The sequence below is a fragment of the Gouania willdenowi genome, chromosome 4 (genome assembly GCF_900634775.1).
Source record: "Gouania willdenowi chromosome 4, fGouWil2.1, whole genome shotgun sequence".
Lineage (NCBI taxonomy): Eukaryota > Metazoa > Chordata > Actinopteri > Blenniiformes > Gobiesocidae > Gouania > Gouania willdenowi.
In genome coordinates this window covers 36,991,266-37,017,318 of record NC_041047.1, presented here as the reverse complement: position 1 = coordinate 37,017,318, position 26,053 = coordinate 36,991,266, and the positions used below count along the sequence as shown (strand labels likewise).

Below are 26,053 nucleotides of genomic sequence, written 5' to 3'. Positions count from 1 at the left end.
AAGTTGTTCTCTGAACGCAAACTGAGCCAAACCAAGGCAATAAAATTATCACTTGTCCTCCAACCATTCAGACCAAGTCCTGGACCAAACTGGTGTGAAAGCACCCAGAGAAACAAAATTCTGAGATCCATCCAGTCATAGTTCATACGGTCATTCATTTGAAGATTTTTCTAAGTATTCAACTACATTTTTGTAGTTTTTACAGTTTTTATGGAAGGTTTATTTAGGATGATATTTGACATTTAAGTTCCAATCCTCCCTCCAAGGTTTTCCATGTGCCGTTGGAGGAGCGCAAGTACAAGGACATTAACCAGTTTGGGGAAGGAGACCAAGCAAAGGTCTGTGTTGACATTATGCACAAGACCGGTGCCCACCTGGAACTCTCCTTGGCTAAAGACCAGGGCCTCTCCATTATGGTGTCTGGAAAACTAGACGCCGTAATGAAGGCTCGCAAGGAGATTGTGTCCCGACTGCAGACTCAGGTCAGAATATTGTCTTGTTTTTTTTTTTTCTGTTTCTTTGAAATACACTGATTTCTAAATGCATTTTGATCTGTAATAGGCTTCAGCTACTGTTGCCATCCCCAAGGAACACCATCGTTTTGTTATCGGCAAAAATGGGGAGAAGCTTCAGGAGCTCGAGCTCAAGACTGCCACCAAAATCCAGATCCCAAGACCTGACGACACTAGCAATCAGATCAAGATCTCTGGTACTAGGGAAGGCTTGGAGAAGGCCAAGCATGAGATCCTGTTGATCTCTGCTGAGCAGGTAACTCTAAACACAGCCTGCTTAACAACATGCTGGATATGATGAAATACGCTACATTTCCTTGTTATTGCTATTGTAGGACAAGCGTGCGGTGGAGAGGGTGAACATCGACAAGGTGTACCACCCTTTCATTACCGGTGCATACAACAAGCTGGTAGGAGAGATGACACAGGAGACTGGTGCTCGCATCAACGTCCCCCCTCCGAGTGTGAACAAGACGGAGATTGTCATAACTGGGGAGAAGGAGCAGGTGGCGATTGCTGTGGCTATGATCAAGAAGATCTATGAAGAAAAGGCACGCCAATGTTGCAAGTTTAAAGGCAATCTGAGATCAGAGCCATGTTTAACCCTCGAGGACACTATCTACTTTTTTAATTGCAGAAGAAGAATGCCACAACTATTGCCGTGGAAGTGAAGAAGTCTCAGCACAAGTATGTAATTGGTCCCAAAGGAAACACCCTGCAGGAGATTCTGGATAGAACTGGCGTCTCGGTTGAGATCCCACCATCTGACAGCAGCTCAGAAACTGTCATCCTTCGTGGGGAGCCTGATCGCCTGGGTCAGGCTCTCACTGAAGTCTACGCCAAGGCAAGTTTGACAAGGATTGGAGACACTTAAAGGGTGGGAAATGGATATGAAACTGATTTAAATTGTTGTGTTAACAGGCAAACAGTTACACTGTTTCCTCGGTCACAGCTCCTTCTTGGCTTCATCGATTTATCATTGGCAAAAAGGGGCAGAACTTGGCCAAGATCACCCAGCAAATGCCCAAGGTTTGTCCAATTATTTTTATCTGACTAGATCTTTAAAGGGATCCTTTACTGTTTTTACAAATGTGGCTTAAAATCTTTGAAATGTATTTATTAGAAGATCTATGTCTAACAAAACACAATATTAAATACCATATTAATTTTATTGCCTTTTAAAAGTGGGACTACTTTCTAAGCATTCAGCCTGCTTTTTAGATCATTTTGCAACTTTTTAGATTATTTAGCAACTTTGAATTATTATTTACTGAAAGAGGATAAAAACAGTTGGCTACAGACCCGAAATAAAAATCTGTGGCTGCAGTGGGCACAGCTTCCAACTCTGCTGTTTGGTAGTAGACAATGAAGCAGAGAAGAAGAACTCTCCTCAGGGACCTTCACTCTCCCTTAAACAGTGTGCTGACATGCTCTGGTGGCTCAAGTTAGCAAGTAATCATGTACTGTTGAAGATGCACAAACCCTGAGAATAGAAGGACTTTTGAGTGGGAGTCATATAAGGCAAGGCAAATTTATTTGTATAGTGCATTTCATAAACAAGGCAACTCAATGTGCTTTACATGATCAAAAATAGAAAACATTCAACAGCTTAAAATCTATAAGAACATCATTTAAAATCATCAAAAAACACATTACATCAACAACATGACCAAAAATCTCCCTCTCAATCATACGCAGTAGAGAAAAAAGTGCCTTTAATTTTGATTTAAAAATGATCACATTGGATGCTGATTTCAGCTCTGCTGGCAGTTTGTTCCACTTCTTTGCAGCATAACAACTAAACACAGCATCACCACATTTATTGAGCTCTGGGCTCCACTACCTGTCCTGTGTCCATAGATCTGAGAAACCTGCTGGGTTCATACTTGACTAACATCTCACTGATGTTCTCTGGACCAAACCCATTCACACAATTATACACCAGCAGAAGAACTTTAAAGTCTGTTCTGAGGCTGACTGGGAGCCAGTGTAAAGACTTTAAAACTGGAATAGTGTGTTCTGACCTCTTTGTTCTGGTTAAGACCCGAGTTGAATCGTTCTGAACCAGCTGTAGATGTTTGATGCTCTTTTGGGGGTTTCGTGTCAGAAGACCATTACAATAGTTTAGTTTGCTGGAGATAAAAGCATGGACCAGTTTATCCTACAACAGTCCATGATTGGTTAGACTCAACAAGACTTTTGCACTTGCAAAAACAAATGTTTTTTACCAAGCTGTGAACATGTGAAAGCCCAGGACATTAAAAGGACAAAAACATTTTACTGCAAAAATGATTGCTTTGAAATGGTTTTTCGTGCCTGTTAACTATGTTCAGGTACACATTGAGTTCACTGAGGGAGAGGACAAGATCACCCTGGAAGGTCCAACCAAAGATGTTCAAATTGTTCAGGGCCAAATCGAAGCCATTGTTATAGATTTGGTGAGTACTGCTTTCGACATTCAACTTTTCTTTTTTTTTTTTTTGACGATGTCTCACTGTAAACACATATTAAACTACTTAAAAAAAAAAAAAATCTTGATTTCCAGGTTAACCGAATGGACTATGCCGAAATCAGTGTGGATCCTAAATTTCACCGTCATCTAATTGGAAAAGGAGGTGCTAACAGTAAGTAAGGTTTTCTTCTTTCTTGGTTATTGCTGCGTTGCAACTAGTCATTAATATTTTACTTCATAATACCAGGGGTGCACATGAAGCTGAGTTCACCCATTATGCTCTCAGCTGTCCAAACATAGCATGACTAACAGAAACATTTTAACATCATCACAGCCAGCCCTCACTATGAGCCTTCTCATTAAATGGGAACTTTTAAAGCAGGGGTGCACACACTTTTTTGGCTTGCAAGCTCTTTTTTTTTTTTTTACCACTGACAGCTCTTCACGATCTACTGTGTTGAGGGGTTATAATTGTAAATAATTCAATTGTAATATTTATACTATTACAATTATTCAAGGATTATTCAGTATTTGAATAATATTAAGGCAAGGCAAATGTATTGGTATAGTGCATTTCATACACAAGGTAATTTATGTGCTTTACATGATTAAAAAGTGCATCAGAAAACTTTCAACAGTTTAAAAATAAGAACAATAACTCAGCAGTAAAAACATAAAACATCTCCCTCTCAGTAATACGCAGTAAAAAGTTCCTTTAACTTGGATTTAAAAATGTTTCAAAGAGCTGACTTCAGCTCTGCTGCAGTTTGTTCCCCTTCTTTTTTATTAAAATACAAAAAATAATATTGAAAAAGTAACACTTAAAAACTGAGTTTGATTCAAATATATTATGGAAATGCAAAGCACCAAACACAGCTGCTCACTTCAAAGACCTACAACAAAAGGCACATTTAGCAGTGCCATGTGCCAGTCAGTAACACACAGATAATTTCAGTATTTGTAGCTTACTTTGTTCTTTAGCAGAACTTCCATGACTTCCACACACATAGGTTGTCTAAAGATGCTGATAATAAATGTACCTGGTCGGGTCGGTGTGAGCAGGTGTGTGAGCAGCTTTGGGGCTGGAGGAGGGTCTCCTTCTACTGATTATTAGAGGTTGTAAATGAACAGATTGGTGCACTAGCGCCCCCCTCAAACTGAGGTCAAAAGCTGAATTGTTAAGTTTCATTTTTGGCAAATGTGATCGTGCCATTCTCATTCATTTGAGGTCTTGCGGCCCACGTGTGCAATTGACACACAATGCCTCCGCGATTGACGTATTGCACACCCCTGGTTTAAAGCCTACTATCAAGAGGGTATATGTATGTTCTATTTTTTTCTGCACTTTGCGTAACTGGTGAAGATTGTAAAAGAATATCACCTAATACAGATGGTTCCTGCATTAAGATATGAAATGGTTTAATCATAATTTTTGTTTTAACTTGATGTGAAGCTTTCTGCAGAGCTAACACTAATGAGCTAAAGCTAAATGTGCTGCAGTGAACGCTGTCAGAGGGCCTGGTGGTGGACGGTGGACACAGTGAGCAACTCTTTTAGATTGTCTCCATCTGTGTTGAAGCCAAAGTGTTTCCACACTCGCTCGCCTGCTTCTCAGTCTTGTTTGTCGTCTGCTGGCACGCACCACGTGATGTCACAGGCATAACGTCTTTAATCTTAAAAGGGCTTTTAAAAAACATCTATATAAAGTCTGCCGTGCCTAAATCAAATGCGTTGTTTCCTTATGTCGATTTAATCGAGTGATTACCTTTCAAACTATTTTACTGTATATTAATGTATTCAGGACGGCCTACTTGCCGAGCACAGATCGATGTAGTTGGATCATAGGAATATAAATCGATTCCTTGATCAAATGGATGAATCGTTATATCCTTAGACGGAAGGAAACAAACACAAACGCTGGATCATCTTACTCTCCCACACCTGGGACTCTTTTCGTCAGAGACAGTCGGGCGACTTTAAAAGAGTCGTTATTGATGTTTTTCCTATAATTGTGTCGACAGTAAACCGCATCAAAGAGCTGCACAAGGTGACGGTCCGTATCCCTCCTGACAATGAGAAGAGCACTCTGATCCGCATTGAAGGCGATCCTCTGGGTGTGCAGGAAGCCAAGAATGAGCTGTTGGAGCTTGCGTCACGCATGGTTTGTAAAATTTTGTGTACACCAGCAGATTGTTCCTAATGAGTTCCTGTCGCAACTCCTCACATCCCTAAATTATATGTAATCACTCGCAGGAGAACGAGCGTACAAAGGACCTGATCATTGAACAGCGTTTTCATAGAGCCATCATTGGCCAAAAGGGGGAGAGGATAAAGGAAGTGAGGGACAAATTCCCCGAGGTGAGTTTACAACTGCAGAAATCCATCTATGTTAATTCATGTCTTTGTTTAAAAAAAAACATATTTGTGTTTCAGGTCATCATTAATTTCCCTGACCCGGCACAGAAAAGTGACATCGTTCAACTTCGAGGCCCACGAACCGAAGTGGAAAAATGTTCTAAATTCATGCAGAAGATCGTAGCAGAAATGGTAACGTTTGCTCAGCTTTTTTTGTTGTTCTTTTTTTTGTTGTCTTATTTGAAAAATTTTTTCTTTAACACAACTGTTTTCCTTGATCAGGTGGAGAACAGCTTTTCTGTCTCAGTCCCCATCTTCAAGCAATTCCACAGAAACATCATTGGAAAAGGAGGGTCGAACATCAAGAAGGTTTGACTGCTTAACTGTTTATAATGTCAACATGTTTGCCACACAAATAACTGTTTTCCATCAAGCAACACACAAAAAAATGGCCTCACTCTCGCTTTTGCAGGCTGGACCGAATAAAACAAATTAGCAGATTTTTAGATGTCACCGCAGGGGGCGGCAGTTCCAACTCTGAAGTTTTGAAATAAACAATGAAGCAGAGAAGAAGAGCTCTCCTAACGGACTTACCTTCTCATTAAACAGCGCATGGCTGATGCTCTGGTGGCTGAAGTTAGTGAATAAATCAAGCCCTGTTGAAGACATACAAACCCTGAGAATAAAAGTCCTTTTGGGTGGAATTTTAGGCCAAACTTGTGAAACCAGTGGAGTCATTCCAGCAAGATTATTTTTGAATAGTGTTTTATGGTTTAATTTATTCAGACAACTGTTACTATGCAGAAGTCAAGGAAACGTCAAAGCAATCAGCAGACGCCTCTGACGAAGACTGGCAGTTGTCAGTCGTAACATGCACTCAAAGTTTGCATGAAATACCATCCACAAAACATTAATGTTGACCCTTTTCCGCCCAAGTGCATTAATGAAAACATTGCTTAGCTTTTGTACATAATTATTTTTGTTTAGGATATATTAAGCCCCATTCTTAGTTATATCAGCTTAAATGTGATTTTTTTTATTTTTTATTTTATTTAAGTGTTAGGAACAATGAGGTTTTGGTGAACAAAACAAGTGGTTTACTAGTGAATCTTTAACTAAAACTGATGCGTGTTGAACTTCATCAAGCATGAGTGTTCTGTTAAGTATTTTATTGCCAAACATCAGTAAATGTTTGCAAGTATGTACTCGTCATAATGTCACTGTGATCTGGCTGTTATATGAAGTACAACTAACTTATAACTAAACTATTTACAAACGTGGAATGGAACAAACTGGTTCAGAATGTCCTGGAAATTGTTTTAAAATGTTTCAAATCCAGCCATCTGTCTAATCAAGCTGTCGTTGATAATTTGTTTCTGTTAGATTCGTGAAGAAACAAACACTAAGATCGATCTGCCGGCTGAGAACAACAACTCAGAGATGATCATCATCACTGGAAAGAAGGCAAACTGTGAGGCAGCACGCGTTCGCATATTAGCCATTCAGAAGGAGCTGGTGAGTCTGTGCACCACATAAGCTTTTTTTTTTTTTTTTTTTACACCACTCGCTTTAGTCTCTGTACATTTACTGAGTGACTTTTTTTTTCTTGTTGTCCAGGCAAACATTGCAGAAATGGAAGTGTCCATCCCCTCCAAACTGCACAACTCTCTGATCGGGTCAAAGGGACGACTGGTGCGCGCGATCATGGAGGAGTGTGGTGGAGTGCACATCCACTTCCCTACGGAGGGCTCTGGGATCGATAAGGTCACCATCAGAGGGCCAGTGGATGAGGTGGAGAAGGCCAAGCAGCAGCTGCTGGCCTTAGCAGAAGAGAAGGTAAAACTCCTCTGGATCACTGCACATACACAACACTATTAAAGTCTAAAACAGTTTGTGGTGGTTGCATAGTCTACCCACTACAATATTTCTACTGCAGAAGCTTTTGTTGACTTAAAGTTTTTGTCATAGGTTCTTTAATTTTTTTTGGTGACAATTCCTAGACCAGGGGTCACCAACACGGTGCCAGCCGGCATCAGGTAGCGCACATGAACCATGTGAGGGGCCTTCAGGAGCTCTATTCCATCTAAAATTTGATTTACTTTCCAGGATTCAAACTCACTAAGATAGATAAATATGAGATGTAGTTAGTACTTAGTAAAGTTAAAGGTGCAGTATGTAGAATGCTCTTTCTGCTCAGTTTTGAAAACCTGTCACGGCAAATTTGCGGTTGACCTCATTTGGAGACATGATTTATAGCTCTTGTTGAGTGATGGAGTCCAGGCGAGGCATTGATGATTTTATAAAAAAGGTTTATTATAAAACTAAGTAAAAAAGAGTACAAAGATGGACAAAATTAGTGACCGCCCGGGCGGACGTCCGATGATCGAGAGCCGCTCTAACTAACAGTTTCACAGCTTAAGCTTTTATACAGATAACATAAAAAGTTCCACCCTGAGGTAAGGAGAAGGGGGGAGTCATATGCCCAACAGTGGAAACATTTGAGGATGATGAAGACGTGTATATTATGAGGAAGATTGGGCGCCACTCTTATCTATCCTTGATAGTGTGTGCGTTCGTGTATATCTGCATGTGAGTTTGAGTTTTGGCCTTCAGCAGAGACTCTGTGTTGCACTGTGTACAATATGATCTGTACTGTTTAATCTAACATGATTCAGCTGTTCAAAAGTGCAAAGAGTAATGGAGTCATCATGTATTAAAACATGACAAATTGTACACATGAACATACATTTGACGATATGATGATGAATATAAAAATTGCCATAACAAACCGAAACTTAACTTCCCTCTTTTGTGAACGCTCTTAGCGCCTTTTTTCTCAATAGAGACGTAATGAAACATGTAAGGACTTAGTCTTGTTATTGGAGATTTTTCTGGTGTTTTAGCGACTGACATTCACTCTGTAGTTACTGCCCTAAGGAAGCTCACAGAGGCGACTGTAATCCCAGCTGCTGCTCAGGACAGACTGCCAATCACCACTCCGCATCCACACTGTAAAATTAATTCACCTTGATTAAGCTTCTCTTAGGTTTACGTGTGATTTATCACCTTCTTTTGCTGGAACATCCGTCATTAAACTCAATACTGACTTCAGTCAGGCAGCCAATAGAAACACTCAAAACAGCTCATAGAGCACGTGTTTGTAGAAAGATCTCTGAATGGCTGACATCCAGTGTCACGCTCCTGGATTCATGAACCTCATTTACAGCCAGGAGAAGGAGATGAGATTCACTGTACATTCTGAACACTTTGGATTACAATATGCTCAAAGACGGTTATGGATTTGACCATACAGTATGATGCAAAAAAAAGCTTTTATACTGCAGCTTTAAATACCTCTGATAAAGTTATGTATTAAATTAAAGAGTAGCTAAACTCCTGAAAACAAATGTATTTCACTAAAATGTTGAGAGTTGGACCAGGATCAATAAACACTACTTAATACCCAAAGTATTTCAATTTGGCAGTTTTTTGTTGTAAAATATCAGTGACTGCCCTTTATGGGTTGAAAGCTGGGTATTACACGTGAAATTTGCTGTTGGCTGTGAATGATTCTGTGACGTCATTGGACCATCGTGCGTCACCGTTAGCCCCGCCTCTCCTATAAAAACTCTACAGTAACTGTAGCCCTTCAGACTATACAGTACCTATAAAGTAGCTCACAGTTCCAGAAAGGTTGGTGACCTCTGTCCTAGACCATTGATTCCCAAACTGGGGGGTGTGACATCACAACATGGAGGGGTAGGGGGGGCCCTGTGAGTTTTTTATTTTTTACACGGGGGCGCAGGAAAAAAAAGTTTGGGAACAAGGCAAAAAATACATGTTAAAGAAATAAATTAGAAGGTATCAATACCGTCCCATATCAGGTTGATAAATGGTATTTAAAGCTTCAATTAACTTGAACTTTCATGGTTTATATTTTAGTCGACTTTTAGAAACTGAGTCATAGTTAAAAAAAAAACTAACCGTAGCACATCACGAGTCAGTCGCTCTGGCATTTATTTAAACTGCAAATGAATGAGGAACTTTATGTACCTCGTTCAGAACGTTCAGTAACAATTGTTTCATTATTTTCTTTTTTTTAACTGATGTAAACTTACTTTTTCATGATTCCACTTGGTGAAAGTGTTTAAGTGTAAGAACATGTTTTATTTGTAATATTATGAGGTAACTATAATGTGTAAATGGATGTTGACCTTTTGACCTCTGTAGCAAACAAAGAGTCACACCGCTGAGCTGCAGGCAAAGCCAGAATACCATAAGTTCCTGATTGGAAAAGGAGGCGCCAACATCCGTAAGGTCCGAGACAGCACCGGTGCCAGGATCATTTTCCCCACGGCCGAGGACAAGGACCAGGAGTTGATCACCGTGGTTGGGACGGAGGAGGCGGTGCGGGAGGCTCAGAGGGAGCTGGAGGAGCTCATCAAGGGTTTGGTACGTGGTAGCAACATCATTTAAAATGGGCACATGACACCAAAAGTTAAACGTTATAAATAATGTGTCCACCAAATATTTTACAATATTATGTCCATCTTAACGTAAAATTGATCATTTTACTGGTGCAAGACTTTGTCTGCTCTGAAGCTACCAAAATTACATTTGCAACTATTTACTAAAACCATAATGATAATAAGTCAGTGGTTCTCAACAAGTGGCTCTTTATGTTGTAATTTTAATTATTATTCCCCTAGAAAACCTAAAAGTGGGAAACTTTTTAACCCATTTTTACCCGTTTCCTTTGGTCATTTAGCAACTTCCTTAGGCCCTTTTCAAAAAATGACACTTTTTTCAGATTTCATTTTGCCAATAAATATAATTTTTTCCTTTGTTCTTTTTGCCAGTTTTATCTAATATTTGTCCTATTGTTATTTTGCCACTTTTCATCCAAATAAGTAGGGATGTAATGATTAATCGTAAGGCAGTTAAAAATCGATTCATACGTATCACGGTTGATATCGATTTTCTGAAAATTGAATCGCAGTCCTTTTTTAACCAGCAGAGGGCGCTATCCACAAGTGTAGGCGGCGGGCGGAGTCTGCTAATACTTTCTTTCTGGCCGCCTTCTACTCTTAAATATGTTAATAAATGATTCATTACCCCTTTAGCACCGAAAGAATATCTGTGATATTACTTGAATATCTGTAAAAGTCACGTTTTTCTATTAGCTCTGTCTGCTAGCAATATGACATAAATCATTGCAATCACGGTTTTTTCTTTTTTTTAAAGTCCAATTGTTAAGGCACAAAATACATTTTCAGTTGCACTTTTAAAAAGAAAAATAACATTATGCAGTTTTGCATTGTTTATTATAGAACCAGAATTTAAATTAATAGGCTTCATTTTCATTTGTATTATTCCTTTATTTATTTCATTCAAGATTTATTTTTAGTTAAATTGCATTGTTTTGAATAGTTCATCAAGGAATTCTTTTGACAATGAAAATTAAAAGAAAAATAGTACCGTATTTTCTAGTTTTTATCGTGAATCGAATCGTATCGGGAGTTGAGTGAATCGTTACATCCCTACAAATAAGCAATATTTTGCCCAATAAATACTATTTTTTCTCCCTAAATTTTGTTGCACATTTTTTTTCATTTCGCTCATTTAAACTACCTTTTGCCATTAACATACCACTCGTCTCCTCTTTTTTTTTTTTTTTTGGTCCATTTTTCTTGCAACTTTTGGCTGCTTTTAACCCAGTTTAGTCACTTTTCATCTTTTCTTGCCACATTTTTGCCACTTTTGGACGATCCTATGCCACCTATTACTAATTTCTTGTCACTTTACCCATCGCCGGTCTGGGACTTTATTTGGCCATTTTGCAGTTTCCTTTGTCCCATTTCTGCACTTTTTTTTTTTTTTAGATTTTTCCCTTTATTCCTATTTTGGTTCATTTTTGCAATTTCGTTTAATTTTTTTTAATCTAAATAAGCTACCTTTTGCCCAAATAAATACTGCCCAATAAATACTAATTAAATTTTCTTTACATTTTGCTTCTTTTTCCATTACATGCCACCTGTTTCCTTTTTTTTTTTTTTTTTTTGCCACTCGTGACTGCTTTTGGCCAATTTTAATCACTTTACACTCTTTTCTTGCCGCATTTTGCCACTTTTGAACCATTTTATGTCACTGTACTTACACTTTACTCATCGCCAGTCACGGACTTCATCGCATCAGCTTCCGATGCTGATTCGACCCCTCTTCACTCGCAATTTTTAACCCCTTTTTACCTATTTTTTTTTTTTTTTTGTCCATTTTGTAACTTCCTTTGTTAAATTTTTGCCCCTTTTCAACATTTTTGACCTTTTTTTTCAAAATTTTAGCCAAATTTCGGTTTTCCCTATTTTTTGTCGATTTCTTCAAGTTCTTTTGAAACTTTTATCCTTTCTTTAACCACATTTTGCCATTTTTCAGCCAAATAAGCAGCCTTTTGCACAATAAATACCACTTGTTTTCTTCCCCCCTACATTTACCTCTTTTTTGCTTATTTTTGTGCCACTCTTAACTGAAAAGTGACTAAAAGGAGCCTAAAGCGTTCTTTACTTTCCACGTTTATGCTACTTTTAGACCATTATGCCACCCCTTACTAATTTTTTGTCACTTTACTTCCACTTTACCCATTGCTGGTCCCAGACTTTATTTGGCCATTTTGCTACTTCCCTTGTCCCATTTCTGTCCCTCTTTAACATTCTTGACATTTTTTTCCTCCAGATTTTAGCTTCCTTTTGCCAATAAATACCTTTCCTATTCAATAAATACTAATTAATTTTTTCCCCTACATTTTTTCTCTTTTTGTTCCACATTTTTGCCCTTTCACTCATGTTTGCCACATTTTGCTCATTTAAGCTACATTGTGCTATTATAAACTACCGTTTTCTTTTCTTGTCCATTTTTTTGACACTCGTGACTGCTTTTGGCCTGTTTTAGTCACTTTTACACGTTTTTGCCACTTTTGGATCATTTCATGCCACCTGTTACTAAATGTTTTGTCTCTCTCTTTGCTCGTATGTTGAATATGCAACAGACGTCTGTCATCACTACAGTAATGATTCACTCAACTCCCGATACAATTCGATTCATGATACTAGGTTCATGATACGATTCTCTCACCATTTATTTTACAAAATGGGGCTGTTGACGAATGATCACTGAAAAATATTCCTTTATTTTTTTCAGGAAAAAACAAAAAACTATTGGACTATTTTCCTTTTATTTTTCATTGTCAAAAGAATCCCTTGATAAACTATTCAAAACAATGCAATTTAACTAAAAATAAATCCTGAATTAAATAAATAAAGGAATAATACAAATGAAGAAGCCTATTAATTTAAATTCTGGTTCTATAGTAAACAGTAAAGTGCAACTGAAAATGTATTTTGTGCCTTAACAATTGGACTTAAAAATAAAAATAAACAGTCAATGTACTGTATTTACATCAGATATTAGTTTAAACCAGCAGAGGGCGCTGGTAACCCAGTGATCGGTTGGCATGCAGATATTCTAGCAGTGAAGAAGAGATGCTATGCGCTAGCAGACAGAGCTAATAGAAAAATGTGACTTTTACAGATGTTCATGTAATATTATAGATATTCTTTCAGTGCTAAAGGGGTAAGAAATCATTTATGAACATGTTTAAGAGTAGTAGGCGATTCCGCCTGCCGCCTACGCTTCTGGACAAGAGAAGGATAAATAAATCAATAGCGCCCTCTGCTGTTTAAAAAAGTACTGCAATTCAATATTCACCGTATCGCTATGAACCGTGATACCTATGAATTGATTTTTAACTGCCTAACTATTAATCGTTACATCCCTACTACAGTGTAAACAGAGGAGACAGAGTTGTATCTTTCCTCTACCTAAAATATAGATTATCAACAAACTGAGCATCGTTTGGAATATATATATGTATAAATAATATTAGCGGTTATTAGCATGATCTCCTTCATAGAATGGTTTAAAAAGTAATTTTTCATCACAGGAAAATGTGGTGGAGGACACCATGATCGTTGACCCTAAACACCATCGCTACTTTGTGGCTCGCCGTGGCCAAGTTCTACGGGATCTTGCTGATGAGTACGGTGGCGTGATGGTGAGCTTCCCTCGCACTGGTACGCTGAGCGACAAGGTCACTCTCAAAGGAGCCAAAGAATGTGTGGAGGCAGCAAAGAAGCGCATGATGGAGATCGTCGAGGACTTGGTCAGTACAGAGGAACCATTTAATACTTCTACATGTATATCTGAAACACTGTACTGTAGGGTTTTCGTGCACCGTTAACTGCTATCATAACATTAACTATTTAAAAACTCAAACCAATTGGCAAACTGAAATGGTGCTGTCCAGTTTTTGTTCACACATAAATTAATTCAGCTTCAAATCTTTTGTAAATTAAACACAAACTTAACTTGAGTCTGTCAAAGTTATGGGCTGTGTTTGAAGTGTCATATTAACGTACGACTCATTCTAAGTTAATATATATTGCATTCATTAGATAGTATGAAAAGATTGAGTAGGTGAGAAATACCCAGATGTATACTATAGGGGGACATTCAGTATGCACGGTGGGCACACTAGTCATACTCAACCGTCCCATGATGCATTGCGAGCAGAATGTAAAATGGTCCTGGGACTGGCTTCAAGCTCAAAATCAAACATCCTCTTTTCAAAATAAAAGCATCTCTTTTTCTCTTCCATTAGTTTTTTTATGCTTTTTTAAATAGTGCTCTTATTTTGAAGTTAACAGGAAGTTCTGTCAGTAGCACAATGGAGGGTCTCTGAAAATGTGTGAATGAAATGTGTATGTGAGTTTTATGGATCAAATGAGCACATGTTGATATTCTACTTGGTCACTTTCTCACTTCAAATGTTTTCAGAACTTTCAAAGTAAAGGTGGAGAATCAACAGAGATATTTAGCCTCAGTGTGATTCAGGGTTTTAACTCTGTAGGTTCCAAATGCATCTTGGGAAACTTCGAAGTATACTTCAGTGGGAACGCTCATCATCCTAATCATACTTAAAGTATATAGTAGACTGTATATACTCATTGAGTTTGTAGTGTGTAGTACGTAAGTGGGACATTTACAACACAGCCATAGAATTGATGTTTAGATTGAAAAAATACACCTTTAATACAATCTTCTAGGCTGGAACGTGACACTGTTGTCATGACGCTTTAAACACGATTCAGGAACTGCCACAGCCAATGAAATTAGAATTTGGAAAGAAAGGTTTGACACAATTTGATTTCTGTATCACATGACATCAGCATGATGGTGATTTAGAGGAGGATGTTTCCATGCCAATATCTGCGAATTTAGTTCTTTGAACACAACTTGTGCAAAAATGATTAATATTCTCTGAAAATGTTGTCAATATCTAAAGGTAGCCAAAGAAAGGCGGGCGCCGCCCACAGAGTCTTCAGAAAACCCCGTTAGCCCTTAATTCCCCTACATGCATAAACCAAGCCCCTAACACACTTTCTTGCCTCCTTTTTGTTTTTCAGGACGCTCAGGTGACCATCGAGTGTGTGATTGCTCAGAAGTTCCACCGCTCCATCATGGGACCCAAGGGCTCACGGATCCAGCAGATCACCAGGGATCACAACGTACAGATTAAATTCCCTGAGCGTGAGGACCCACAAGGTGAAGGCTCTGCAAGGAAATGTGGAAAATAAATGGGAACTTAAACACCTAAAAACCATTAATCCTGGATGTTTTTCCTCTGACTTCACAGCTGTGGCTCCTGCTGAGGCTCCCATTCAGGAGAACGGTGAGCCCAACGATGAAGTGAAGGAGCCAGTTGATCCCAACGCACCCAAAAAGTGTGACGTGATTGTGATCTCTGGCCGTAAGGAGCGCTGCGAGGCTGCCGTGGAAGCATTAAAGGTTAGCGCTCATGCTGAGGCTCATGTTTTTGGTGTTTAGCCCTGCATGCTAACATGTTAGCTAATCACCGAAACCACCTTCTCAGGCTCTGGTTCCCGTCACCATTGAGGTGGAAGTGCCTTTTGAGCTTCACCGATACATCATTGGACAGAAAGGAAGCGGAATCAGGAAGATGATGGAGGATTACGAGGTGTGTACTCTGTAGTGTAGTGGTTCTCAACATTTGCAGCCCACGACCCCCTAAGTAAAGGTTCCAGAGAGCAGGGACCCCCACTTTACCTGAAGGTGTTTAAACAGATGTGTACATTGAAGAACAGTCATGTGGAGACAGGACCATCTATAAGGGGGAATAAAGGGGAGAGATTTTTGGGGTCCATCCATAAAGTCAGTAAAATTATGGTCTATTGTTCTATGAATCTGTGATAACCACATTTATTTATTCATCTGAATAATATCCACTGTTATCCGTTTATTATTATTATAGTCATCTTAAAGATGGAAATCCTTGTTTTGAAAGTGATTTAAAAATGGTGGAAAAGGTGGTGAAATAGGATTTTTAAAACCAGATATTTGGTTGAAAGTTGCAAATAAGAATGGCCAAAATAGACAGAGAAAGTGATTTAAAAAAAAAAAAAAAAAAAAGGGTTAAATATGTCGTTAATGGAACAATTATATTTAATTGGCAAATTGTGAATGTGGTGAAAATAGGTTAAAAGCCACTATATTGGGTCAACATATGTGACAATAGGTGGAAAAGTGGTGGAAGGGGCCGAAAAAGTCTAGTGGAAAAAATTTGCAGAGAAAGTTAAAATTTTATGAAGAATTGGCAGATGTATCCAAAATGTATTAAAAGTAGCAGAAATATGTTGTGATGAAAATATGTTAAAATATGCAAGTTTGGTGTAAAAGTGGTAAAAATAAAGTAATATGGCCTCAAATTTTTAGAAAGATATTCCTGGTGTCATGAAGGCATCTGGCAAACCCCTCCCAATGTCTCGCGACCCCAAAGTTGAGAACCCATGCTGTAGTGAACAGTGAAACCTGTCTGGTTCATCTCTGCTTGACTTTTGAACTGTACATTCTTCTCTTCTAGGTTAATATTCAAGTGCCTGCTCCTGATCAACAGTCTGATATAATCGCCATCACCGGCTTGGAATCTCACCTTGACCGCGCCAAAGAGGGTCTCTTGGAGCGAGTCAAAGAGCTGCAGGCCGAGCAGGAGGATCGGGTCTGTATACATATTTTTTATATTCATCTGGGTAGTTCATAATCATTGTTTTCCTCTTACTTTATTTTATGTATTGCAATTTCTTCCACATTTTGACGCATCTCAATTTCTTCAGCGTTTGAAGAAATTTGACAATCAAGATATCAAAACATGTCCAAAAATTCAGCACATCGGTGCTCGTACTGTTGTGATTTGTAACTTTTTTTAGTTAATTTTTTTGTCCCCCATGGGAATTTTGGCTTTTTTATTATTGCTAGACTAATGCTAGATTCATGTTATTGCTGCGTTAATGCTAGGTTTATGCTAATGCTAGCTTAATGCTAGTGCTACATTAATGCTATTAGGTTAATGCCACTAAAAATGTGTACATTTTTTGGAATAATTTGAAGAAAATTGCAGGATTCTTTTAACAATTTGAGATTAAAAATGACTGCCATTATGTGATAAACATGGGAAAAATGTGAGACTTCCGAATTTTGTGGAGTTTGATGGAATTTGTGCATTAGTACTGAATTAGTTTGTAATTTACACAAGGATTCATCGTTTCTCTGACTTTTTTGCTTTCTGCTGCCAGGTCAAATTGGACCCTCTAAAGGGCCTGATTTGGCACCCAGGCTTGAGTTTGACATTTGTGGTTTCCATCATATTGTGAAGTGTTTGTTTACCCTCTAGTAATGGCCAGTAGGAAATTAATGCTATGTTAACCCTTTGCAGGCTCTGAGGAGCTTCAAGCTGACCATCACTGTGGACCCCAAGTATCACCCCAAAATCATTGGTCGCAAAGGGGCCGTCATCACAAACATCCGCACTGAGCACGACGTTAACATCCAGTTCCCAGAGAAGAACGATGAGAACCAGGTACGGCTGATTTTAGTCACATGGAACAACTGTTCTCCTCTGTTTCTCACTCTGTTCAAACTCCCACAGGATCAGATCACGATCACAGGGTATGAGCAGAAAGCTATCGCTGCACGAGACGCCATCCAGGCCATCGTGGACGAGCTGGAAGACATGATATCTGAGGACATCACCCTGGACAGCAGAGTTCACGCTCGCATCATCGGAGCCCGCGGAAAAGGCATCCGCAAGATCATGGATGAGTTTAAGGTTTGTACGAGGAGAGCTTTCAACATCGGGAGGAACTAGAATTAAATGAAATATTCTTGAATGGCTGCATGTTGACCAAAAAAAAATTCTACAAAATGAGTCTCATCTCAAACCCAACAATAAAATCTGCTTTGTTGGTCTTGGTGAGACTTGTAGATCTAAGTTATTTCTTCCCTATGCTGCTGATTTTGTTTTGTTTCTTAAAGGTCCCATGTCATGCTATTTTTCACCCATCTTCGTTTGTTCTAAGAACCCCAAAAACATAGTATTTGAGGTTTATTTTCCTAAACTCGCCTGTGAGTTTTAGCCTCTGAAATGTCATTTTCTGAGCAACTCTTCAGTTAGTTATGCATATTAATGAGTGGGCGTGTCTATAGAAGGGACACTGACTTCCTCCTCCACGCACAGTGACGTAGGGCCAGAGGACGGCCCGCCCCCCTCCCACCCACTCTGTAGCCAAGCTCATGCTCAATGTGCACATTCGTGGGCGTGTCTGTTTACATGTCAAATTCACCATCTAAGTGGGAACGTGTCATCAAATTGAAGCGATGTGTTTGGGCTCGCCCTGCAGTAAGGAAGGAGAAAATCACCCTCTAAAGATTGAGGGAATCAATGAAAAAAACACTCTGGACATGTGTTTGAAGCCCATATAGCACTTTATGATGTTTAAAGCACAGAAAAGTCGATTTAGCGTAACATGGACCCTTTAATTCCCAAGTTACTGGTCACAGCTATGGATGGGTACTGAACTCTGTACTTTTTTTAGGTACCGACCGAGTTCCTTTGGTACAACCTAGTACCGATTCACGTAAAATCAAACTACCATGTTTCTGTACCTAAATGCATCCTTGTGACTGTGGGAGTGGAAGAGTAGGCACTACCTGTACACATTGTACGCTCAAGAGAGTAATGACATCACTAGCTGCTGGTTCAGCAAACATTGCTGAAAGTAATGACACACACGGTTTTTTTTTTTTTTTTTTTTTTTTTTAAAGGATTTTTTGGGCTCTAGTGGCCTTTATATGACAGTTGCTTGACAGGAAGGGGGTTAGAGAGAGCAGGGAATGACACGCAGGAAGGGGTCCCAGGCCGGGAATCGAACCTAGACCCGCTGCAGGTGAGGAACTATAGCCTCCGTACATGGGGCGGGCACTCAACCCACTGAGCTACACACCACCCCAACACACACGGTTTTTAGGATAAACGGGATCAGAACCAACTAAGCTCTGGCAATAGCAACAGTACGTAACAAAAACTTGGTTCTTTTGGTCGGAAAGGGGTAATTGCGAGATGCTGACTTGGCTTTCAGCGCCGTAGATTCAGAAAACAGACCGGGCTCAGCTGCTCTGCTTCAGCCGACCTGTAAATAAGTAAATTTTTGACGTTCGCACATAGGTTTTCACCTCCTTTTCAAGCTGCGGACGGAGCTGAACATTGTTTTTCATGAGGAGTGGCTCATCTCTATATATGTTTTCTCAGAGCTGTATGCACGTTATGGACGTGATTAGTGGGACCACCGACCATTTGGCCTCAATTTAGCCAAGAATGCCCCTAAAAACCTTGTTCCCTGGGCCAAACGCTGTTGTAGTTATTTTTGCTTTTCAAGTCCTTTTTTTTTTTTTTTTTTTTTTTTTTTTAAGAAAATAATTAGATTTTAAGTGAAAAAATAAATTAATTTCATACAATAACACTAATAGTGTAAAATATCAACCCATAAAGAATAACTATTATTGTTATATTTGTTGATGAATTACATTTAATTTGTGTTTGTAAGGAATCTGTTTACACTTTAAGTTGGGAATTGTTTTATTTATTGTGATAAATATCAGAAATTATTGATTTTTTTTGTCTGTATCGCCCATCCCTAATCTAGCAGCATTTCACCCTTGACACAATAAAAAAGCTTACCTGCCCAAAGCCAAATTTAAAAGAAAAAAACACAGAGCAAATAATTGTATGGTTTATCATCCGATTAAACGATGACTAGTCGACTTAAAATAATCATTCGTTGCAGCCCTAGTTTATATTATTATTGATATGAGAAATAAATATGGTGAATTAGAACATTTAAATATTTTATTATTTTTAATTTATTTTTTAAATGAGTGAAAATTGGTACCGTTGGCTTCAGGGTATCTATTTAAATGTGAAAGGTTAAAGTGCATTACTGCAGTGTGTTCTTATTTATCATACTACATCATGGCAGGCAGTGTGTGTTGAGCTGAATTCAAGTGGAGAAAAATAAATCCAGCTTTTTCATTTTTTTAATGGCATAAAACATAAAAATGCTCAGCAATAAACATTTTCACATAAGTTAAAGGGTGTTTAATGTACAATATGATCTCCACCAACATATTTATGAACAGTAGCTATATAGGAATTTAAATATGGTTAAAATGACATAAGGTCGGGGTAATGGATTAAAAAAGTATCTAGTTTTCTATTTTGACCATATAGAAAATTACCTATATTGATCAATTTTTATATTTAGAAGTCGCTGCATTCACTACTTCTTGGAACTTCATGAAAAGATCAGTGAGATGAACACTGAGCGTGTTCTAACCCAGGCCTTCCCCTAAACAAGCCCCACTACAGAACTCACTCACACGTGCTGTCCCTTAGAAGAGAAAAAGCCAAAAGTGACACGTTTTGTGCAAATGTTAGTTAATGAACATGCCTGTGTGGCATTTTGTTTCAGCATTTTTAACCTAGAATTGTCTTTCTAGTCAGACTCAAAATGTATATTGTATATTGAGAGTTTTGAGAAACAAGTTTGGATGAACTACGGCCAGGCCTGCGGAATGTCTCCACGGCGAATAGCACGTACCACGTTCCCAAGAATTCAGTGAAATGACTCGGTTCCACTGAGTAAAAAAAACAAAAGTCTAAGAGGCTCTTGACATCCGCTCATAGAATATCCATGTCAAATTACAGCCTGATTCAACGAGCATTAACGGAAGAGTAGTTATTTGAAAAATGGGGCGCCCCTGTGGCACATACGTAGTAATGGGCCCCATTCATATATTGGTATGTGTCAATGATTCGATACCACCAACTGTCACAATACTTGAATAACAAATAAATTAGAAAACTACTTAATAGGAAATTGCCGAAAAAAGGGGGCCCCTAATCGAATTGTGTGAGAATAATCGTAATCTACCTTGAATAACCTTTGAAACGATATATCACACGACTATGTTCCCATAAATTTGGAAATTACCGGAAATGGGGGGTGGGCCACATTTCAAAAAAGGGCTCGGAGGGTCTCATCATATTAATTCAAAGAGTAGTAGTACCAAACTGCATTTCGATCTAAGGTGAACAAACGGAGGAGTAGTCATTTGACAAATGGGGCCGCCAGGCACTCCCCTTGACATGTACGGGGTAATGGGCCCCATTTATATATTGATATGTGCCAGTGATTCGGTACCACCAACTGTTGTAATATTTGATTCGCAAATAAATAAGAAGTCGACTCATTTTTTTTTTTTTTTCTTTTAAGGCCCCAAATATAAAATCAGGCTCTGAGCGTTGATGCGTACACATCCATAGATTATAGCTACCAAATTTCAGCCCGATCTGTTCCTGAATAACAGAAGTAGCGATTTTAACTAGTTCGATAGCCTAACCTGAAAATATTGAGAGTTTTGATTCATATTGCCCAGTCCTAAAAAGACCAAATTAAAGTGTAGTTACTCCTTTGTTCATTCTGTTCTGTTGACTTTATTTGTACAGGTGGACCTCAGGTTTCCACAGAGTGGGGCAGCAGATCCTAACTTAGTGACAGTAACCGGTCGCCCTGAGCTTGTGGATGAAGCCATCGATCATCTCCTCAACCTGGAGGAGGAATATGTGAGTTTTCTCCTGCACATCACGTGCATGTCCTGGACTATAAATGTAACACTTCCTGTTGTCGCCACTTTAATCAGATGGCGGATGTTGTGGAAAATGAGGCAAAGATGGCATACATGAGGCCCCACGGTGGCAGCGCCGCCGCCATGGATGAACAACGTGGCCCTTCTAAGGGCTTCGTGGTGAGGGAGGCGCCGTGGGCCAGCACCAACGAGAAGGTGAGGCTTAAACTCTCACTCCTGTTTTTCTCTTAAAGTGTACCAGTAGTGAAAATGTGTTTAATGTATTGCTAATGAATAAAATATGTGGTGCTGTCAAGAGATTTAAAAAATTAATAATGCTCTGTAATTAATTATTTCCTTTTTTAATTGCACCATTTTCATTAAAATTTCATTATTGTGGCAGATCAAAACATTTCTATATAACTGTGTCTTTATGAAGTTATTGATTGATTGTTTTTAACAGACTTAAACAGATGCAGACGTAACATTTACATTCCACTGTATTTGGGACTAGCCCAAAGGGCTACCTGTCATATTGATGTGTACTTTTGTCAATCTCCAAATAATAGAAAATACAAATGAAATAAAACGTCATGTAGCGCTACAAGTTAGCACATCATAAACAGTAAAAACACTTTTCTGACACTGAACTTCTTGCTTTCTCTCTCCTTCAGATAATATCCAGTGAGTTTGTTCATTTGTCAGTCACATCATGCTTTCAGCATGTAGCAGTTAGCACTGACCAGTGTCTGTGCTAGCTGTCCGTACTAGCCGCTATATGTTTAGCAGTGACGTGCCGTGACCACTAGGGTTGGGTAGGCACGTTGCAAATCGAGACCAACGATGACAATTTCATATGTTTCTGCTGTCAAGTGTTAATTCAATTCAAATCAATTTTATTTGTATAAAGCAATTTCCAACAAAGTCATCTCAATGTACTTATCAAAATATAAGATTCATAATAAGAAAGAAAAAACCCAATAAGATCCACATGAACAAGTGTTTAGCATCTAACAAAACCAACATCATAAACACCATTAAAGAAACATAAATAATTATTTAATATAGCCTCCATACTCTCCAACAACATATGTCTCATGACACGACAGCACATCTGTTGTTTGTGTTGGAAACACAGAAACACAGAGAAAATGACAACTTAGGACATCCTCAGTGAGGAGCATCCACAAAGTCAATCCTTCCTTTTGTACCATTCACTGTGAAAAGTATGAAACATGTTCTGATCTTACCTTTGCTGAAGCTCTGGTAGCTCAGGTGTTGGTCTCCATCTTTTAAAAGCTGTCGTTTTTCCTCAAAACAAAGTTTCTCTATCATCTCTCGCACTGTCATCCACACTGTAGTGTTATCCCACCCACTAGCTAGAGAACGTAGCAGCAGCAGTCACGTGTCATCTATTCACTAATGTGCTGTGAACTTACGTATAGCATTTAGCATAGCGCGGTTACGTGCAAAGGCAGCTCTCTACGCAAATGACGTAAATGGATGTCATATTGGGGACCTTACTGCGCATGCGCAAACACGTAAAATCACGCAATGGGAACGGAGGCAGAGGAGCGACGTGCCTTTGGGAGGGGGCGTGGCCCCCCTCTGCCTTACAGCGGAGCGAAAAAAAAAAAAAAAAAAAAAAAGACTGTGCAGCTGTTCCAGGAAATAGCACTGTTTAGTAATTTGGGCTATGAAACGCGCAAAATTCGGACACTTTCAAACTTATAGGTACTGTAGGCTATTGGAAATGGAAAAATAAATAATTAATAATTAAAAAAAAAAAATAAATAAAAAAAAAAATAAATAAAAAAAAAATAATAATTAAAAAAAAATAATTAAATAATCAAAATATCAATTCACCCTTGGGTAGGCACTGCCTACCTTGCCTACCCTGACGGCACGTCACTGATGTTTAGCATTGAGGTGGTAGCGAAGGCAGCGAATGAGGTGATAAGGCTCTTTCTTGCACAATTTTCACACGGTGTTTTTAAAAGCAAAAAATTAACGAAAGCGAAGCAGCTCAGCAGTCTTCCGTCTTATTATAGTCTGTGCATCTGTTTGGAGTGCTAAAAAAAAAAGATTACCAGCGTTATTTCTTTTTTTGTTTAATTATTCCGGTAAAATCACAATTAACGCATTTTGATACTTTTGCAAAAGCAATTACACAGCTTTTCTGAGGGCAGTAAAAAATATTCATTTTGCATAATAAAATACTGTGAGCCACTAACGACAGTCGTCAACACACACACACACACAGAAGTTGATCTCAAGAAACGAGGAGCACTAGTCGAGTCATTACACCACCTCTGGTTCCTTTAATAACGTCATGTGCATGCTTTTCAATAGCCTCCATTTTTGAGATTTTTTTGCCTATTAAACATAGGTGTAGTTTGAGATTCTTGCCAGGGTGGGGAACAAAAATAAATTGTATAATAACTGATAATGTTGACTACAAAAAATTGCATCGTTTAATGTTGTAAATTAATGATAAAATCAGGCCGGCGGCCGCTCTCTGCTTCATTTTTGCTGCAGTACCATAACATGAACTGCTTGAAATGTTCACCACCTCCTGTAACTTCAAGAATGAGAGTAAAGTTGCTCAAATTAAGCAGTATTATTATTTATGATGATCTACATGATACAACACTGGATACATGTGCTTTAATATGGGAGATACACTTTAACATGAAGGGATAGACTTGTTTGTTCACTAAGTTAGACAACATGCTGTGGGCATGCAGCAGTCTATAATATGTGTCTGCAGCAGCAGCAAATGCAGCGCAGTTCAAACACTTAGCGAAGCTGCTACGTTGCTTTCTTGTCATCATCTCCTCTAGTGATTAGTGATAGTCCACTGTTTTGTCACACTGCTGCGTCTCATTGTGTCGAAACATGGCCGAGTTTCAGGTCGGTGACGTCGGGTATCGGGGAAACTCCAACTGTCTCATTAGGAGCTGAAATTTTACAAAATGTGGAATAACCAGGGAGGGAGGAAACAGAACTTTTTCAACTTTGACCCCCTGAATGAGGCTAAAGGGATGTATATCACTGTAGCAAAACCATTAAAAAGTGATTTTCTTTCACAATACTGTCCTAATAATAAATTAAAAAAAATATTGGAGCCTTGTTTTTTGGCAGTGGCCCTAATCCTGTTAGCTAAGCTCTGCTAAATGGATGTTTTATTGATTTCTTTTCATTTCTTAATCTAATCCCACATGTGTTTCAGGCTCCAGACATGAGCAGCTCTGAGGACTTCCCCAGCTTTGGAGCTCCAGTGGCAGCCAAGGCCTCTCCCTGGGGACCAAAGCGTTTTTAAATTGTCCACAATCTTGGACACAAACACCGCCCTCATTTTTTCCACCTCTCAGCCTCCTCTCCTGAACCCCCCCCTCTGAAAGAAGTCCTGAGACCTCTGTCATTGATAATCATGTTGTTGAATCTGTGTGGTGGGGTGGGCTACTGGCTCAGGCTGATGTTTCAGCTCTTATACCAAACAATCGTGGGTTTGTTTCTCTTCTCTTAGTTGCCTTTGCAGGATGTTGTGAAGGAATGTTATTCTGCCGAGTCAGCGTCCTTCCTCCAGCCTGCTCCATCATGTAGCTGAGTGTCATTAAATTCCCTCAAGCACACTGTGGTGGTCGTCGTCCTCTGTCTCTAACTGGTTCCGTGTGGTTAGAAGTCAGACCCTGTAGCCTTATGGATTGATTGGGTGAACTCTACTAAAGGGGAGGGGGAGGGGGGATGGGTGGGGGTTCACCTAACCAGCCAGTCACTTCTTATCATGCCAAAAGTCCAAAAACCTCTGCTGATTCCAGCCGTGAAATCTTCAACCATTATTTTCACTGACACCTGAACCAGATTTGTTGCTCTGCAGGAGGAAGCGTTTGTGAGCCTATATATACGTATATCCAGTCGCTATGCAGGAATCTTCTGTTGAACAGCAATGGCCCTTTTTTCCCAGAATCAGCCTTAAAGCTAGAGAGATGCAAACCAGGTAGACGTGATGTTCAAACGCTTTCAACAAATAAAGCTTCTCTTAACTTTGTTTCTGCTAAATAAAAACAAAACAAAAAACACTAAGGAGGGGGGAAACATCAGCCTACCTTGATTTATATCTTTCTGGCATTGATTTAAATATTATGCAAAATACCATTAAACTGAGTGGAAATGGATGACACTGGAAAAGAAACTGTCCAAAAAGTGAATAAAAATGAAAAATCCTTGATTGTGTTTTCTCTTCCATTTATTTATTTATTTTTGTCACAGAAAATAGAAAAGGTCATTAATTCAAATTATGAACTCCAGACTCTCACTTTTTCCTCATAATTCCAACTTTAAACTCAGAATCCAGACATATTTTTTTTATTATCAATGTTCTGACGTTTCATAATTTTAACTTTAAACTGAATTATTTTTTTCTCAGGATTTCAACTTTAATCTCAAAATTCTTACCCTTTTCACATAATTTATATATATAATTCTGACTGAAATCTTAGAATTCAGACTTTTACCTCATAATTCTTACGTTAAAATTCAGACAATTTTCTTATTAATGTTCTGACTTTCTCATAATTCTAATTTTAAATCCTGAATTCTTTTTTCTTTATAATTCTGACTATAATCTCAGAATTCAGATTTT

At 38.7% G+C, this 26,053-nt stretch overlaps 1 protein-coding gene across 3 annotated transcripts in view; it reads left to right on the top strand.

Moving 5' to 3' along the window:
• The window catches only part of hdlbpa (high density lipoprotein binding protein a), a 65,913-nt gene extending 40,274 nt beyond the window's left edge, over positions 1-25,639 (top strand). Inside the window, exons 5-28 of one of the 3 annotated variants that reach the window (XM_028444682.1) lie at positions 267-482; positions 562-768; positions 848-1,063; positions 1,150-1,356; positions 1,434-1,541; positions 2,846-2,950; positions 3,058-3,136; positions 4,986-5,125; positions 5,218-5,322; positions 5,398-5,511; positions 5,602-5,688; positions 6,703-6,834; positions 6,937-7,155; positions 9,550-9,771; positions 13,316-13,534; positions 14,838-14,976; positions 15,068-15,219; positions 15,305-15,409; positions 16,313-16,447; positions 17,162-17,305; positions 17,375-17,554; positions 21,290-21,406; positions 21,484-21,624; positions 24,641-25,637. In XM_028444682.1, coding sequence (XP_028300483.1) covers positions 267-482; positions 562-768; positions 848-1,063; positions 1,150-1,356; positions 1,434-1,541; positions 2,846-2,950; positions 3,058-3,136; positions 4,986-5,125; positions 5,218-5,322; positions 5,398-5,511; positions 5,602-5,688; positions 6,703-6,834; positions 6,937-7,155; positions 9,550-9,771; positions 13,316-13,534; positions 14,838-14,976; positions 15,068-15,219; positions 15,305-15,409; positions 16,313-16,447; positions 17,162-17,305; positions 17,375-17,554; positions 21,290-21,406; positions 21,484-21,624; positions 24,641-24,730 — 3,579 coding nt within the window. In that variant the 3' untranslated portion in view covers positions 24,731-25,637. Of the gene's footprint in view, positions 1-266; positions 483-561; positions 769-847; positions 1,064-1,149; positions 1,357-1,433; positions 1,542-2,845; positions 2,951-3,057; positions 3,137-4,985; positions 5,126-5,217; positions 5,323-5,397; positions 5,512-5,601; positions 5,689-6,702; positions 6,835-6,936; positions 7,156-9,549; positions 9,772-13,315; positions 13,535-14,837; positions 14,977-15,067; positions 15,220-15,304; positions 15,410-16,312; positions 16,448-17,161; positions 17,555-21,289; positions 21,407-21,483; positions 21,625-24,640 lie in introns of all 3 variants that reach the window. The other 2 variants (XM_028444681.1, XM_028444680.1) reach the window with 2 other exon arrangements.
• The last annotated feature ends 414 nt before the right edge of the window (positions 25,640-26,053 follow it).